The following is an 18480-nucleotide window of genomic DNA, read 5'->3' as shown; positions in this document are numbered from 1 at the left end:
AGGCTTGAAACAGGCAGCATTTGCCAGATTGAAAAAAAGCAGGCCTTGGGCAGCAGAACAGAAACCATAAGAATATGATGAAATAAAATACGGTGTTAATTGTGTTGTGGCTCTTCAGGAGCTGCACACTCTTACCTTGGCAGTGTGTTTCACTGCAGCCTCTTTTTTCTTTGTGTCATGATAAATTACCTTGAGGGAACAAGCAATATGCAGCCTAAAAACTAATAATCCTGCTGCAAGACAGTTTACTGATGCTTTCCAAAGTGCAATTAGACCAAAGATCATTATCTCAATTTTAAGTGCAAAGGTCACGTTTGTGACGTGCTGAGGTCAGTTATGCAGAATATGTGTGAAAATGTCATACACAAAGCATGCCATGCCCACGAGAGGTGTGTGTTTTATTCAGGCTTGATTGTTGCAACCATTTTATTTTGAGTCTTGAGATAATCTGATGGGTGCAGTATGGTTGAAGTGAAAGGAGGGAACATGAGTACAGCACTACTTCCCTTGGACAAGTTACTGGCTTAGTGTCTTTCTCTCCTTTCATTGTGGAGGTTGTTTGTGTAATCTGAGAGCACGATGGAGAATTCTGAGATATGAAGTTCACTGTTTTGTATCATCTTTTCTGACTGTCCTGAAGGATTAACAGACCTTCCTTTACTTTCTGCTTGCTGGTAGGGATTTTTATTTGCAGCAGGATCTTGATAAATATTAATTGTTTACTCTTGGAATAGAAACCTTCTTACACCATCGTCCTAATTTATCTCCTTTATTTCCTACTCTTAAAAATGATACTTAAGAAACATCCTGAAAGCTGTTGCCTGTGGACTTCTGTTATAGTGGCTTGAAAAAAAATGTATTAGAGAAGTTCTGGGCCTAGTTCTCAGTCCTCTAGATTACAGTCATGACCTTTTTCATCCCTATGAAGTCACTTGTCTGGCTTTCACCATGGTATATTTTGTGATACAGCTGAAGAAAGAGAGGAACCAGTTGTTCTGCTTACACTTCTGCAGAATTTACCTTCCCACTTGGTGACTGTAGGCAGCAAGCCCTGTCACAAAGAAGTGGGAGAGAGGAAAGGGTTTGAGGTTCTGCTATTTTATACACCAGTCAGTTTTACTCCTGTAGTTTTACTCCTGCTCCATACCTGGTGTGTGTGGCCAGCAGAAAGACTTCTGTGTGGACTTGAAACCAGGATAAAATCTACTCCCTTTAGCCATGTCAAGCTAATATATCTTTTTGCTTTTCTGCTTTCTTCTGTGGGATTGAGCTGTTCTTGAAATCTGATGTTCAATACTTGGTTGCTACTTTTGCAACCATGAAAAAGGATTTACCACCATGAAAATTAGCTTTAAGTATGAGCTTGGTGGCTGCCTTTTCTTACTGCTCTTGAAGTTAACTTTCTTCCTTAGGACTGTGTGCTAAATAAAAGCTGTGCAGTAAGAGTTTAAGTATTTTTAATGTTTATGAAAGGAAAATTGAGATCCACTACACAAAGAACTTGCTAAAATAGTGTAAAACTTACTTGGTTGTTTGCAGTTACATAAATTTTTATCTATCCCAAGTCCACCTGAGCTGGCTCATAGTTACCTTTCCTTCCTTCAGGAAGAACAAAGCATTGGATGAAAAACTGGTGTCATTGCAGTAAAAGTTTCTGCAGGACATGTCATGTGTTAATAAAGACTGCCAAGGAGGTGGGACCCTGACACCAGATATGCTTCATATTGCACCTGGGTTGTGTGTTGGAGAAAATACAAGGAAACAGATGAATGATGATGTAAAGATAGGAAGAAACATTTAATTTGGCTTGTACTGTATTAGTAACTGAATAAATGGTTATACACTTGAGAGAAGGCTCCAGATGTGTGTGCTGTGCTGTCCCATTGTCTAGTTCCAGTTCATGTTTGTTTCAATGGTTATTGCTGTAAATTTTAAATAGATTTAAAGTTGATTACACAAAGACTTCTGAAACTTAGTTGTAAAGTACTTTTTCTTACTTTTAATTGGACTTCTTTAAGAACAGGTTAGACAAATGTCTGTCTGAAATGGCATGGTTGATACTGCCTGGAGAAAATGGGAAGGATTAAATGGGAGTTGCCAGACATAGTTTGTGGAGGTATTACAGGCTTGGGTTTCAGCAGGAGGCACATGCAGAGGGAGGGATGCATCACATCCTGTGCTTACACCTTGTTATGTCCAAATCAAAATAAGGATCCCAACATCAACACTGAACATCAGAGCTTGGGAATCAGATCACCTTTTAAGGGCTGTTGTAGCCATCCCTTCTGTAATCTTGTATTTGGTCTGATTGCTTTAAAGATGTGTTCATGTCCTTCAACTAGTTTTGTCATGAAAAAGCACCAGAAAAATCTCACTTCTTGATAGAGTTGTAAGATATGGCTTTGTGGCCTAGACAGGAGGTCACTTAAAATGAGGAAAGCTGAATTTTTGTTTGCCTCAGTATTTTGTGCTAACTGGTAACTTGGGCTGAAATCTGAACCTGTCTGGTATCCATATGTTCAGTGGCTGGCATCTTCCTACCTGTGCTGCTGCCTTTACATTAATGCAGAAGCTGTGCAGTATTTGAGTGTATTGTCAATGCAAACATTAAAAAAAAAAGGCTTTTAATATGGGTGCTCAGCCCATCCTTGGCTGCTGTGGTGGTTTGTCTGACTAGTCCTTCCAACATAGTCATCCAGGCTTAGTCAGGATGAGATGATCAGTTTCCTGGGGCTCTGCCTGTGTTTTAATACTATGACCAGAAGGAGAGATGAAACCAAATAGAAACACTCCAAGTCTGAAGTTTTTAGTCCATTATTTGCTGTAGTTTTCAGCAGAGGAAAATGAATTATCTAGCCCTAACTTTAGTAATGCCTTGAAGAGGTGTAACTTTAACAAAATGAAGGTAAAGTAGTGGAAGATAAAGCCATTTAATTTCAATACAAACCTAGTTTTAATGCTCAGAGTTGAAGAACTTGAGGAAATACAATGTGATATCTGTCCTTAGTTTCATGAGTAACAATGACATTGATGGCTTTGAACGGCTGTTTATTCAAAAGTGCAATTGTCATTGGCCTTTTGCAAGTTGTGAGACACATCTGACTTCTGGAAATCATCAGAGAAGCAACTAAACAAAGATGTCACAGTTTTATAGTTCTTTCATGTTTTCCCATCTTTTAATTTAAAAAACCATGTTGGTCTTCAGCCCCAGTGCCAAACTTGTGTCAAACTTTGAAGCCCTTTTTAAAAAGGGAGCCTGCTAAGGATAAGCCAGACATGACTTTAATATAAAAGAGGCAAAACTCTTGCATCACTTACTACAAAGGAGACATGAAACAAGTTTAAAGATGGAGTTTTTCAGTATTACATTGACAAATAAATATTCCTGAACTGTGTGTTGAGAGGGTAGAAAGATGTATGCAAATCTGTCATTTTGAAGAAAAAGAACTCCTTTTAAATCTCAGAGCTCAAAGCAATGCTACCTGGGCTAAGGTCAACTGTTTATCAATTTTTTCATGGTTTAGCTTCAAGCACAGTCATATGATCACCATGCAGAGTCCTGTGATAGCCATGGAGATCTTATCTGAATGGAACTCTTGTTCCCCTTCTTAGATTTTGATGCATTTCTAGATCATTACATTTTTAAGTAAAACTTCTGATGTCCCAGCTAAACTGAAGCTCTCTTCATATGGCTGAGAGTTTCTGCTTTTGTGAAAGCCATAAAATACATTGACTAAAACTTCATATTAGCTTATTAAAAATGGTGAGCATTTGAAATATTTTCCCCACTTTTTTCCCCATCAACATGTAGGGGAAAACGTTCTGTTCAAATTAACTATAACATTACTATTTTTAGTTAGAAGTTGCTGCTTCCTCTGTCTCTTTGATTCCATGTGGTACCCAGCTGCAGGCTGCTTTCTGATCCTTCAGCTGTCTTGGATGTTTGAGGGTTTTTTCTGCAAAAGCTTCTGGTGTGCTCTTCCTCCCTGTACAGTGAGCCTTCTGCCTAATTTGTGTTTGGGGCCTTCTCTTTGCAATGCAGAATAGAGAATATTACATGGCCTAGGACATCTTTGGCTATTAGAAGTATTCTTTGTGCTCCCAGTACACACGGAATTTCTGAAGTTTTTGGTTAATATAAATAGCAAAAAACCCCACACATTAAAAATTGCTCTAATGATGAATTGTTAACTTTAATGTTATAAAATGTAAATACTGATATAAGCATCAGGAACTTCAGGATTTTGTCAAACACAAAGCTGGGAAACCAAGGGAGCAGAAGATGGTGGTCAGCACAACTGCAGAGTGCCCATAAATATTTTTCTGTGCAGCTGGCAGGTTGTAGGAGATTGCTGGTAAGTATTTGATGAAGATTTAGTATTTTATAACCTGTCAAATGGTAACAGAAATTGCTTGGAAATGAAAAAAAGAGTGTGTCATTTTGGCTGGCACTATTGCTGCCATGTCCTTACTACAGTGTCTGTACCTTTGTGGATACACTTCACTGATATTTGGTCAGTCTAAGGATTCCAGAGGTCTCTGTATTCACACACAGTGTTGTCAGGAAAGAATGAAATAATCCATATTCCTGTTAGTCCAAGGAAGGCTGGGCTGAAGTAGTTAGCACTTAGTGATTTCCCAGAGCAACCTGATTGACTTGTGGACCCTGGACTAGAAGAATTAAGTGTCCTTCATGTTTAGATGTGAGCTGTAGATCTGTTGTTTTGGAAGCCTCTTGCATCCTTCCTTGCCATGAAGTTGTCAAGGAACCAACCCCTGGCTGCTGGGTTGTCTCCTACATTTTTCTTGAAGTGAAAGTCTTTTAAAACCAAATCTAGGAATGACAGTATATCTGATATTCCTCTTAATTTTGCTGTTAAATTAAACCTGTAATTAATTGTTGAGTCTAACTCCACTTTTTTTTGTTTAGAAATTCATCGAGTTTGAAGATTCTCAAGAACAAGAGAAAAAGGATTTACAGACCAGAGTGGAAGCATTAGAATCACAAACTCGACAGCTTGAACTCAAGGCAAAAAACTATGCTGATCAAAGTAAGTAATTATATTGTACTCCCTTTAAGAGATATTAGTGCAGTTTAAATTTGCTATAAAACAATAATAGATATGCTAAAGATGTGTGCTATCCAGTTCCTGTATTTTCACATGTAACTAGATTTAACTTTGGTGTAAATTTGTTTTCTGTAGAATTAAGGCAAGCAAATTTGATGTAAAATTGTGGCTCTCAATCTGATTCTTTTGTTGTTCTGTTCCCACTTGCTGTTTTGTTTTCCTCATGGACCATATTAGCTTCATATTAGCAACTTTTTCAGAAAATATTTAGAACTAATTACCTTGTTAGTCATCATAAAATAAACCAATTTTCTTCCCATTGAGCTTGTGGCCTGTGATAATAATAAATGTAATTTTCAGATTTGGAAGGACTGCTGGGGTGAGAACAACATTGATGCTGATTCTTATTAGCTTTGTATAATTTATGCTCAATTATTTATAATCTATGCTCAATTATTTATATATGGGGCATTTAGTTTCTACAGGAAGAGTTAAGGAAAAACACTTCCACTGTTAAGAGATACTGTCTAATTTACAAAGAACTTGCAGTTGGTTGTGTAAAAGATACAAATTATCAGCTTTCTGAAATACAGAAAGTTACAGTGTGAGTATATTGTAGTACAGATATTTTTCTGGGCTGCTGCTTGTGGGGGTAGATCCTCTGTGAATGAAACCTTATCACTTTTTTTTCCTACTTGAGTAAAGGGTAGAGAGGAAGAAAAAACTCACAGAAATCTTTTCATTTAGTCTCCCCCACGCCACAGGCTTGAATTGAAGATGAAAGAGCTATGCTGCTAATGATGGATTGAGTTGCTTTTTGGTTTTTTTTTTCCTTTCTTTTTTTTCTGGAAATCTGTTAAAAATGCAATGAAACTTATGATTTTTGCTTTTATTTAGCCTTTTTAGCACAGTGTAGAAACAATGATCAATATAAATTAATGTGAACATTTTGTTAAGCTTCCAAAGTAACTTCTCTAGATGTAAGACCAGCATTAATCTGTTAGTTAATGTACAGCTTTTATTGCTGGGCTCTGCCACATGTAAGGTAGGACTACATCAAGCCTGATAAAATTAAGATAAGATCAGTTTCTGGAAGCAGAGTGCCAGACATACCCCCTTCTCACTAGTCTTTCTTCCTGTATTTCTGCTTGGCTACTTTTCCTGCCCATAACACAACAAGTCATAACTCTTTTCCAACTTAAGGTATAATAATCTTTCTATACATTTTAATTTTCAGTGGCATGAGTGACTGTGTAGCATTTATGTTAAGATTAATGTAGGTGGCTTACAGAGCTCAGTTTTTCTGAAATCTGTATTGTTTCAAATCTGGTTGGCAATATAGTTAAAAAATAGTTAAATGTTCTTGGATTCTGTACAGACAGTGATGGAGGAGCACTTCAGCAGAAATGCTATGATTCTTGTGAATGGAAATGTGTGTGTGTGTTAAAGCAACAGGAGAGAGGAAAAGAAAACACCAGAACAAGAGTTGAGTGGTCTGTTTTGGTAACTGTTTCCAGAACAACTGAGCTTTAAGCCCAAGCCCAAACAACTTGTTAATGGGAAACCCTGTACTCTGACAACAGGATTATGGCATCAAGATTGCATCATGTTGTATATACTGTTACTTTTCTGTTAATACAATAAAAAGTACAAATTAGTTGCTCTATAAATCTATTTATATATATTAAATCTATATTATATTAATACTATATTAATTATATATAATATTATATTAATATTAATCTATAATATTATCTATATTAAATCTAATGTGAATTATTTTGCCTTGATTAGTATCTCCAAATATATTTGAAACTTCTAATTACATTGTGTGTGTATATTATAATAATAAAAGCATTTGCTTGAGAAACTCAGTTGCTCTAGTAGAACCACTGATTCTTGGGTCAAACTAACTTTTTTGGGGTTTATTGTAAGAAATATGTTGTTGAAAACAATTATCTTAACAATGTGAAGTTCTGGTGTCAGAGCATTGACTTTTAAACAGTTCCAAAATCTTTTTATTGGAGAAAAGTCTTTTGTTGAATGTTGAGTTTTGCTTCTGATTTGAGTTGCTAAGTTGTCTGGGACAACATGAAAAACTATTCTGAAGATTTGAGATGCTGCTGATGCAGAGCAAGATCAAAGAGGACATAAGCACAATTGTTGAACACCTAATGAATGTTATGCAAGCGAGCTGGTTTTTATGTGCTCTAAATTTCTAGGGTATGAAAACTATATTATTGTACATATTCTTTAACTCTATTGCATTACCTTGTTTCCTCTTTTCTAGGCAAGGCAATTTGTATGTCCTATGATACCTAAGATACCAGTGTGTCACTTTAATTCACCAGGCATGGCTGAAAGTATTCTAGCTATGTTTCTTTTTCTCTTCTACTTCTTATGCTGCTGCCTCTGCATCTAAATTAGTCTGTGGTATTGCCAACTGTCACCACATAAACATTCAAAATAGTGGTAGTGTTATCCCTGGTCACGGGAATTGTAAATGCCTGAGATGGAGCAAGTAGGCAAATAAAACCTGGGTTTGCATTTTTGTGTCTGAGTACAGATCCTGAGATAGCAATATCAGTTTATGACATGAGTAGTAGTTTAGAATAGAAAACAGGTAAGACCTGGGGTCCCATGTAGAACTTTAACTACAAGACTTCTTGCTTCTTGTAGACTATTTTTTGTACTGTATGTTCTTTCTTCAAGTAAGCAAGGCCTCTGAGAGCAAGTTCTATACATTAAAAAGTTTTGACTTGTGTTCTTGAACACTGTTGATTGTGAGTACTTGATGAAGACTGGTTAGCCCTGGGAGAGGGCAGCTCTTAAGTTACATGGTAGGATTCAGCATTATTGTATGTGCTTGATTTTTTAACATGTCTGCTCACTGCAAGTACTCAAGAAGTTTTGTTATGTCCTGAATGATGTTCTTGGTTTTGCAGTCTCAGTGGTTGTCACACTGAAGAAAAAGAAATATTTCTTTGGACTTGAATTTGTCATGTGGGGTTACATTCATAGCCACATATTCACCCAGCTTGGTTGGAATAAATCTACTGTTTGAAATGGAAGAAGTTGACACAGACTGAGCTTCCTATTTCACCAGTTATGAAGTTTGTGGTTCACTGACTTCTTTTCCCCACATTGCAATTTTAAACAGTTGTTATCCACTTCCTCCTGGGTGAGTGAACCACCACCCTCTACTCTTTCAGAGGAGGAATTAAAAAGAGATGTCAGGGTGACCTGGTGGCACTGCTGTATGGGTTCTGAGGCACAGGAGGTGATGAAATCCTGACTGGCAGGAGCAGATGCCCACTGAATTACCCCTCAGCCTGATGGAAACTCCTTTCTCCTGGTGTTTGATGGGTTGTGGTGGTTGCCTAAGTCAAGCTTGCTGCCAAAAATGGGCAGCATGTTACAACCTGGGGGGGATGTTGGTAAATTTTACAACTGCTTAAAGGGGAACAGAGATGGAAGGATTTACTACTTCTGTTTGAGTGCAGGAATGTGCTGCAGTGGTGTGACTCTTGGGCCCTGATGCATCTCTTTATCTCATTTTGCACTGCAGTTTTTCCCTGGAACTTCCCATGGTTTGCTTCTGCTCTTGCACTGGTGTGCATGGCATGTCCCAGCATTTCCCATGCAGGGACCAGAGGAAAGGCAGCACCTGTGTTCTCAGGAGGCTGTAGCTTGTGGAAGTTAAACCAAGTGAAATGTCACAGAGTTCTGAGGATTTATCTAGGAGTGTTGTTGGTACAGGCAGAGGTTTTAGAAGCTCTGCTATTGGTCTTTAGCAACCTTGCTGAGTGTAAGATAATGTCCTTTAAAAAAAATTATTTTATTTTATGGCCTGGTTAGATTTTACTTCTTTTTTTTCTCAGCAGCAGAGGGCCCCTCTGAATGTTGTAGAGGAGTACCAAGCATGGAAATGCCAGATTATTAAAAAAGAAAAGTTAACACTTAAATTCTTGTCCTTCCCTTCCATTTCAATGATGTGTCTGAGGCAGACACCAGCCTTTCATAGAAACATTTCTTACAAGAGCTTGAATATATCTGACCTTCGTTATTTAAACTCTTTGCTGTGGTGAGACCCCTAGCTCTGCTTGTAATTAATCTGCAGCATTAAGATGTTTCAAACTTCAGCCTTAGACCTGGAAAATTAGGCACTTAGAGCTGTAAAAAACTTGTACTAGCAATATGCAGCTTGCTTGCCCAGCAGCACTCCAGGAGGGCACATGATCCTGCTTTGGGTACTGCTCTGTCTCCAGTTACTAAAAGGGATAAGCACCTTTCAGTGCTCACATCATGTGCCACGGAGTTCTGTGGTGGCTCAGAAGGTTTAATTTACTTCCCTTCTTTGCCTTCCTCTCTGGGAATGTCAGTTCTTTTATGTGTTAAAGTCTGTGTGTTAATTTTTTTTTTTTTTTTTTTTTTTTTTTTTTTTTTTTTTTTTTTTTTTGAGTAAAAGTGCAGTGTATTTTGACTTACTACAGCTTTGGAGCATGCTGTCTGGAAAAATCACTCTGAGTAATTTATTTTATGAGAGAATCTGAAAAACATGGTGTCTGCATGGTTGAAGTGCTTTCTGATGGAGGTGGTAGGCTGTGGGTGTTGATGGATTTGGTTCCTTTTAAAGTACAGCAAAGATCTTACTGCTTTTGGCTGGGCAACCAGAGCACAGATATAGTTCCATACCTATACAGTTCCAAACCTAACAGTTTATCAAATGTTAGCTTTGTAATTTATACTCAAGTTAGACTGTATTTGTGGAAAACTGCATCTTAAAACAAACAAGCAACAAAGCAAGAAAAACCAAACCACAAACCAACTCTGTCTTCAGAGCTGCATAGGTTGTGACGCAAGTGTTGGGCTGATTGGATTTCCCACATCAGGTGACATCTCCCAGCAACTGATAGCTCATGCTGTAGGTTTATTTGGGATATGAGACAGACTTTTTGGCAGCTGACCTAAAACCATGCAGATTTGTTTTCCTCAGAAGCTGAACAGAACTATTTGGAGCACTGCCTTTCAGTAAAAATGCAATACCAGATTGTGAATCTTCTGCAGATATTCAATTACTTGGTATTTTATTTGCACTTGAGCTATCCAGATACCAGCATTACTGTAATATACACCAAGAAGTTGTCTATCTGGGAGTGCAATCTGAAAGGAATCCAATACCCTGCAATACACCTGCCTGGAGCTGCAGCAGCAGCTTAACATGGATCTGTTTGCTTAACAGGAACTTTCAGCTGTGAAGCTTGACATTATTTAGAGATTTGACTTGTGCTTCTGTGCACACAATGATGTGAAAACTAAAAAGTGGTACGTGAAAACTAAACTGGTATGACAGACATCTATCTGTCAGTAATGCCATTTCTAGGTTTGGCTCAACTGTAGTGTTTGTTCTAAGGAAAACAAAAAGCTTTTCAATTGTTCCTTGAAAGAAGCTGAAAAGTTGAGGTTTGTTTGGTGCAGGTCTGGATTCTTTCTACGTATTTTTCAAAGACTGACAGCAGAACTCATCTCCAGCCAAGGAGGAGTAGAACAACTTGAGTCTTGTATTTCTTAATAAATTTGGAGCTTTCTGTTTGGGTCTTTTTTTCTCAGGAAAGCTTTCTCATCGATGTTACTTTGTTTACAAGGCAAATGTCCCATCTGCCCTTCCCTCCAGTGCCTCGGTTGTCACTTACTAAACTTGGAGAATCTTTCTACGAAGAGAAATGTGAGCATCAAAGTGTTCGGGAAAGGAAGGTTTTATTTCCAACTAAAGCATTTCTCAGTTCCTTTCCAGGATCCCTCCTGTTGTGAAGTCAGAAGTGTCCCTGGTGTTTATTGTGCAGAGGGAACGTGGAGTGAGCAGCCCACTAGATGGGGCAGAGGGTACAGCGAGCTCAGGAGACTGCACCGAGTCATGCTGCAAGGCTGGAGGCTAAAATAAAATGGAGTAGAAAATTAGAGCAGTGATTGGCCTGCTTTAAACTTGGCTATAAATACACCTGAACAAAAGTGGTGAGAGGAGGTTGAAATCCAATAGGGCATAATTAACTGCTCATGTACCTTTCCGAATTAAAGGGAGTATTGTGTGAGTAGTTTAGGTGCTGGAGTTTGATTAGAGTAATTCCATTGCTGTAAATGTTGCTGCAATGAAGAAAATGCCCTTAAATGTCTTATTCATTCCTGACTTGTCAGTGGTTTCAAAACCAAATCCAGTCTGCTATAGCTTCTGTGTTCATGCTGACTTCATGTTGGATTTTCTCTAAAAGTGACTTGCTTCAATAAGCAAATGTATAAATGAAGCATCCTGCTGCTTTCAAAACAGTCATTGAATCAAAACATGTCTCAGTGAAACGCTATTTTGGCCAGAGACTAAGTCAGAAATTGGTACTAGATACAAATGATTTTAAACTTGATTTTGGCTAGAAGTTGGCTTGTATATATCCTAGTTCAGCTGAATTTCAACTTTCCTTAGGGATCTCTTGGCATATGGATGTCTTGATATCAAATGGCTGTAGCAGAATATTTAAGGAGATTTGGTTTTTAACTTTTATGTCAGGTTTCTGGTGATAAATTAAGGATTTTGTGGGTGTGAGACATAGCAGATACTTGAATAGTCCAGAAGTATCAGGGATAAGACCCTGCAGCTGTATGTGGAGATATTTGCTATCAGCACAGCATTCTTGACTGAGAACTAGACCTGTAGTTCAGTGTTAAAAGCTACTTGAAAATCTGGGTCTTGCCAAGGAGTTGATCAGCTTTTTTACAAATCCGTTTTCTGTGCTGCTTATTCCCAGGATTTACCTCTTCCAGGTGAAATACTTGTTTGATAGCTTCAATCCCTATTCCAATCCATGCTTGATGTGTCTGATCTTTAGCAAGTACATATGGGCCTCCTTAATCATTGGATTGATTTTGCTTGGATCTTAACTTTGGCATGAGACCTGCTTCTAGGAATGGAGCTGGATCAAAGCTGTCCAGGGAGAGCTTCAGACAGTCTTAGTGCTAGGAAAGGCTCCTTGATGAGCTGCACCTCTGTCCTGGCTTGTGTGGCAGGAACTTGCAATTCCTCTTGAAGGCAATTCCTCCTGGTTGGATCTGGCATTCTAGCAGGTCTGTTTCTCTTTCTCCCCTTCAGGCTTATCAGCAGTTTGAGGCAGAGGACAACATACAGATGGAGGGTGTTCCAAACTGGGTAAAAGCCATCAGACTTGGGAGGTAAGCTCTGATTTTTGAACAGGCAGGGTGGACAGCTTTGCTGTAATGCTCATCAAGAGGCAGGATCTCCAGAGGCTTCTCTTTAGTAACATTTAACCTCCTATTTTCAGGCTTGATTTGGGAGAAGTTGGATTAGGATTGGTACCACAGGTCACTGAATGTTTTAGGATATTGGCAGTGCTGGAGAAGGTTGCAGGTAGACCCTAGGTGTTAGTTTGTGGTGTTGTCCTGGTGAAATGTGTCCTCATCAGCATAAAATATTTGCATTTTGTGCTCATGCTCATGATGCTGGAAGACCTTTACAGATTTTAAATGTAGACTTGCAGTCATGGGTAGTGAAACCTTTTTGTTGTGTGTTGTATTTTGCACATGTAATATACGACACAATGTAATATCTTCCATGATGTAACAAGACTATAATGGTGTTACAAAGACTTGTGACAAGACAGTGGGTATTTTGCTTTTAGGATGTATATCAAACTGATTTTTATCATCTGCCCATTGAGTGTTTGACACCTTAGTGGAAAAAATATAGACTGGAATACCAGAGGAGCTTTTGTATTGTTGTGTAAGTGGAATAGATGGGAACCTACTCTGGTTACCACTTCGTGGACCCAATGTCTGTCAGACAGAGCCAGCTCTGCTCCTTTTGGGGGTTGTTATCAGGGTTGCTCCAGACTTCCACTCTTTTGTCTGCTGGTGGAGTAAAATGCAACTGGTAACAATTTGTTATTAATGTACTTGTGTGTGCTAGTGGAAGGCATTCTTTTCTGTCTCCTATTTCATTGCTCTGAGCTTCCTGTTACTCCTGATGGGATTGTACCTTTAATAATGACTTAAGTTTCCCCAAGGTTGTGAGGCCAGAATCAGGAGATTTTCTGGCTGTTCTTCACTAGCTCCTTGTATCTTCTGTGTTCAAGTTTGTGGTGATCTCTGTTCCTTAGGGAAAAGCTTGTGATATCTCCTTGACAATGTTGAATTGGAAAGGGGAAGCATGTTCTGTTGGTTGCTTTCTCAAGATTTGAGGCAGGATTTGGGTAGAATAGATTTCTGGTGATGTGTGCCATCCTGCTGGGATTGGAGAGGCCTGTTCTGAAGACTGCTAGTGTGGTATCTGTTTGGGACATATAAACTTAGTGTACATCTACTTTTGACTGAAACTTCCAGCTGTAGGACTGTAACATGTTACACAGATCCAGGTGAATTCCAGAAATGCTGTTGTCAATTATCTCTTCTAGGGCCTTAATTTCTTTAATCTTTGTGTGTAACAAAAATAGTTATCAGATTTAATGAAGGTATCTTCCTTGACTATGACTACCAGTATCTATGCACATTTGTCTTCTACAGCTTGACTTAAGGAACTATTTACAATTGGGCCATAGAAGGAAGAAATGGTGTACTTCACAACTGAAAGCACAACTGTTATGGAAATGTTTGTTGTGTCCATAACAGGGGGAAGCACTTTTGAGCATTTTATGAAGATAGGCTGTGGACAGCTACAAAGAGTGTTTGTAACACCTGATCACAGAATCATCCAAGTTGGGAAGGACCTGAGATTATCTGAGATTATCAAGTCCAACCTTAATCCATAACCACAATCCACAACGTGGTTCCTAGACCATGGCACTGAGTGGCACATCCAGGCTCTTTTAAAAAACCTCCAGGGATGGAGAATCCACCCCCTCCCTGGGCAGCCCATTCCAATGTCTGATCACCCTCCCTGTAAAGAATTTTCCTAATATCCAACCTAAACCTCCCCTGACAGAGCTTAAGTCCACATGATGTGGTGTTCATCTTCATGAAATGCACTGTGTCAAGTGCTGCTTCCAGAATCCACGGGATAGAATGAATCTTTAGGAGCCAGTGTTGGCTGCACTGTCTGGACACCAGCATGCCAAACACCACTGGGATGGATTGCCATGGTTTCTTTGCAAGTTCCTGGTGAGGTTATACTGAAGTATGACTTCCCCATCCAGCATGAAGCAGCAGTGTCTCAGGGGAGGTGGGAGCTGAGCTGGGTCAGGGCTGACAGCCTCGCCGCCTGCTTGGACACAGTTTCCAGGGGAGGGAGCAGGTTTCACAAAACATGAAGCCAATTAGGCATGCAGTTTGCACTGTTGATTTGCAGGCTATTTGCCTGTCCTAAAGCAGGTTTAGCACGGTGGAAGGGTCACAGGCCCTTGGTGTGTGGGGAAGGGTGCTGGTTACCATGAAGCCAAGGCCAGAGATGGGCACAGCTGCTGCAGGATGGGGTGTGGGCAGCCAAAGCTCTGGGTGCTGCTCAGATGTCTCTGAAGTCAACTGTTATAAAATGTAAATACTTCTGATTAGAATGCCAGTCCAACTGAGGTTATGGATAAAATTGTTATGTCAAGCCTTGTAACTATAAATTTTGACATTTGTTTCTATAGGCACTTACCACAGGCTTCCATATAATCTCTTTAAATGTATGAGGAGGCTTAAAGCATCTATTGCCTTCCATTCATTAGATATCATTGTGTCCTGCCTCTCAAAAATATGTATTTATTATGCTGTAAACTCTATCTTATGTATGTTGTGCTATAAACACTTGTACATCACTTACTGCTGTTTGACCTGAAGAGCTTTTGTTCTGTTTGATAACAGTGTAGAAATGAAAGTGTTTCATCTTGCATTAGTATAAATAATATTTGATGTAATGCTTTTTACAGATATTTATAGATGGGGTGCAAAAGGTTGTGTCAAGGAACTTGATGTTCTTATAAGAGCAAGATTAGATCAGGAGCTAAAAATGTTTATACAGTTTTGAGTGAGTGGACATGTATATATTTTGGTTCCACTGTTTGACTCTGTCAAAGATTTTTTTTTTTAATTGAAATGTACTTAAAATAAAACACTGTGCCACAATACAAATAAACAGAACAAAAAGAAATGGTATATTGAGGATTAATTTTCAGAAGACCCATTTGTCAATACAAAAACAGGCAAATGGCAGAGAAGAGGTTGGCATTTGTCTTCAGATAACGTGTGTTAGGCAGGGAGTCTCTGGAGATGGGTTACTACAAATTTGGTTTCCCAAGAGTTTTTAAAACATGGCAAGTGAAATAAGAGAAGCTCAGTTATAGAATTTGAAACACATGCTTATGTTACATAAATACCATGCTCAAAAATTCCTAAACAGACACAATTCACATTTAAGCAGCAAAACAATTTTTCTTTTTGAATGAAAAAACAATTGTGATCAAGTTCTGAATTCTTTTAGATTTTTTGCCTATTTATTGTACAGGTGTATCCCAGTTTGTTCCAGCTCATCTCTTCTGAAGACTTTAGACCTATTGTCTTTTAAATGTTAGATGTGTTTTTAATTTCTTGGAATAACTTCAGAAATGTTCAAATGTGCTTTTTTCTCCCTCCCTGGATCTAGTGCTGGAACACTCAGTGGAATATGAATGAATGTCAGCAGAGGTCTTAAGTTCTGTACTGCAACATATGATTTGAAGGTGTTCTAAAAAAAATGTTGTTTGTCCTGGTTAAACACATCTGGAGATTGTGTGGTTATGTTCTAGGAAACCAGTGTAGAGCCTTAACTGGAGTTCTCATCCAGGACTGGACCTCACTGTACCACACAGCTCCTGCACTTCCTACGGTTTCCATGTTCACATGTGAACGTTCCCAGTCAGTGTGAGGTCCTCTCACCAGCCTTGCAGTCACTTAGGGAAAACAGGACTTGAGCTTTTTATGAGGACAACCAAGTAATAAGGTTGTGCTGCTGCTGATACACCTTTGGAGCTCAAGTGCTGAGAGCTGAAGAACAAGAACCAACATACTCTTTATCTAGCTAGCTCTTTGCTGTTCACTGCTAAGAATACTCTCTCTCATCTGGTTTTTGACTCCTAGGCAAGTCAGTGTCATTTACCAGAATTCATGAATTTAATTTTAACTTTTTTTTTTTTTTTAATTTCTTCCAGTTAGCAGACTTGAGGAAAGGGAAGCAGAACTCAAGAAAGAATACAATGCACTTCATTCAAGACATACAGAGGTAGGTTGTTATGCCAAGATGAATTCAGGGTATCTGTAAAAATGTGGATCTGTGAAAAATTGTGTTGTGAACAATTGGGAAAAGGATTGGATGTTTTGGCTTATTTGCTGGTGCTTGGATGTTTGTGTTGCTAATGTTAGTTGGAACCAGGCTTCATTTGGTTCTGCAGTTTTTCTCATTCACCTCCAAGTTGTGAATTTCTTGATGTTAGGTTGATTACATGTTTGTCAATCTTATAGCTTTGTCAAATACTCAAAAGTTTTAAAAACTAGGAATTTGGGTTTTTCTATATTACAAAGGCAATTCTTCTAGCCACACTAACAAACTTCAAATAGAAATGAAATTGCAATCTCAGTACTTTTTTCCAGCAGTTTTCTGTTGGTTTTGCTTGTACCATTGAAGGAGGAACTAATAGCTTAAAAAGTTGGCCTCCTAGTGAGATTAATCATTAAAAGAATTCTCTGCCATACTTACTGATAGCTATTGAAAACAGTGTTTGCTAGCTAATGGAGATGAGAAATTTGAGTTTGTCTGTTAAATTAGTTAAGAACCACGCCATTAAAATCAGTTTTGCAGAATAAAGGGACTTACAATGCTTTGAATTTTAGTAGCAGATCATATTTCCCATGCAGGGATGCTTAATGCCTACCTGGTATACTTCAGTGAGCAAAACACTGAATTCCCTGAATAATTCCAATTAATCTGAAGTCCCAGTATTGAGCACAGTTGTCCTTAGTCTGATTGCTTTGCCTTTGTTTGAAAGGTCAGCAGGTTTTAGATCATCACTAACAAAGAGAGGAATGCAATACTGACTGTTCCTAATTCAAAAGGCCACAAGTGGGGAAAGGAAAAGTAAATAGAGAATGTTGGATTTGGTTACCTTTAACACTTCCTTAGCAATGATGAGTGGGTTACTCAGTGGAACCACAGCCAGCATTGTAGCTCTTTATTGTGTGACAAGACTTCTGCAGCTCTCAAGTAAAAATATTAATATACTTGCTGAAATCCTAATGTATTTAAGATCATGTTTGTAACTAGAGTCCCTTTAGAATGCTGTATGTGTTGAAAATTGGAAATTTAAGTGCAAGTGACAATCCTTAATGCTGCACACAAGTTTTACATCCTTTTGAACTGGAAGAACTTCCGAGTACTGTGTGCTTGCAAAGCTTTGGTTTATTTTTGCTAGAACCAATGGGTAGTGTGACAATAAAAATGGCACAGGTTTTGATTGAATCCTGTTTTGCAGAGTTCAAGATAATTAATGTATTGGGCACCACTGATTCACTGCAATGCTAATGAAATGTTCTGAATATCTTTTTACGTAGGTTTTGCTCCAAAATGGACAACAACCTCTACTGGTTTGATTCCAATTTATTAAATGCTTTTACATCTTAAATTCACTTTCTTTGGTGTAGGGAGGGGTGTCTCCTTGGGTGTTCCTTTATTATTACTGAGGTGACTATGTTCTTTCTTCATAAAGGAACAAGTTGCAGTGCAACATAGTATATTCATATCTCCATGCTCCTAAAATCAGGTCTAATGTTCTCTGTGCCCCTTTCAGCATGTTTACTTCCTTCTTTCTTTGGTTCACAGTCTCAGGATTTTTTTTCCACCTCTTTCCCTTTATGACACCTAGCTTCTAAATCAAAAAACCTTTAGTTTAGTTCTGCTTTTGCCTGAGAATATTCTGGTATCTGACTTTAGATGACATGTGTACACAATACTAAAGGTAGCCAAAAATTCTTAGACCACCATCTGGCAGCTGCTGAAATAAAATAGTGTGTCCCACATAGCACATGGAGAGTTGATGGAGTAAAATGGGTTTGTGGATTCCAAAGGCTCAGCTCTGGGCTGGGTACTAAGGGCAAAGAAAAGCTGCCTGGGAGCATGATTGTTTGTAAAAGATTTGGAGGCTTTTGAGCATCTCTGTGGCTAAGCTCAGGAAGTTAGCTAGATATTCCTTCTATTCATTTGCAAAGACATTTTTCAGCACAATTAGAGACCATTGTGAATCTTGGAAAGTATGAACTTCCTGATGCACCTTGCTTTAGTCAGACTGTCTGAGGTCAGCATTTCAGTGCTGATTGCTGGTGTGTTTTAACACACAGGGATTGAAATCCCTGAGAACTGGGAAGGACTGTCTGATAATAGTACCTGCCTTCCATCTCCTTTGTGATT

At 38.6% G+C, this 18480-nt stretch overlaps 1 protein-coding gene across 2 annotated transcripts in view; it reads left to right on the top strand.

Moving 5' to 3' along the window:
- Positions 1–18480, top strand: part of SPAG9 (sperm associated antigen 9) — a 60383-nt gene that overhangs the window by 1848 nt on the left and 40055 nt on the right. For both annotated transcript variants that reach the window (XM_030462003.1, XM_030462002.1), the window contains exons 2-3: positions 4931–5051; positions 16232–16302. In XM_030462003.1, the coding sequence (XP_030317863.1) occupies positions 4931–5051; positions 16232–16302 (192 nt within the window). The remainder of the gene's footprint in view (positions 1–4930; positions 5052–16231; positions 16303–18480) is intronic.

Source organism: Calypte anna, chromosome 18, assembly GCF_003957555.1.
Source record: "Calypte anna isolate BGI_N300 chromosome 18, bCalAnn1_v1.p, whole genome shotgun sequence".
Lineage (NCBI taxonomy): Eukaryota > Metazoa > Chordata > Aves > Apodiformes > Trochilidae > Calypte > Calypte anna.
Note: the sequence above shows the minus strand (reverse complement) of the source record. Positions and strands in the feature narration are given on the sequence as shown.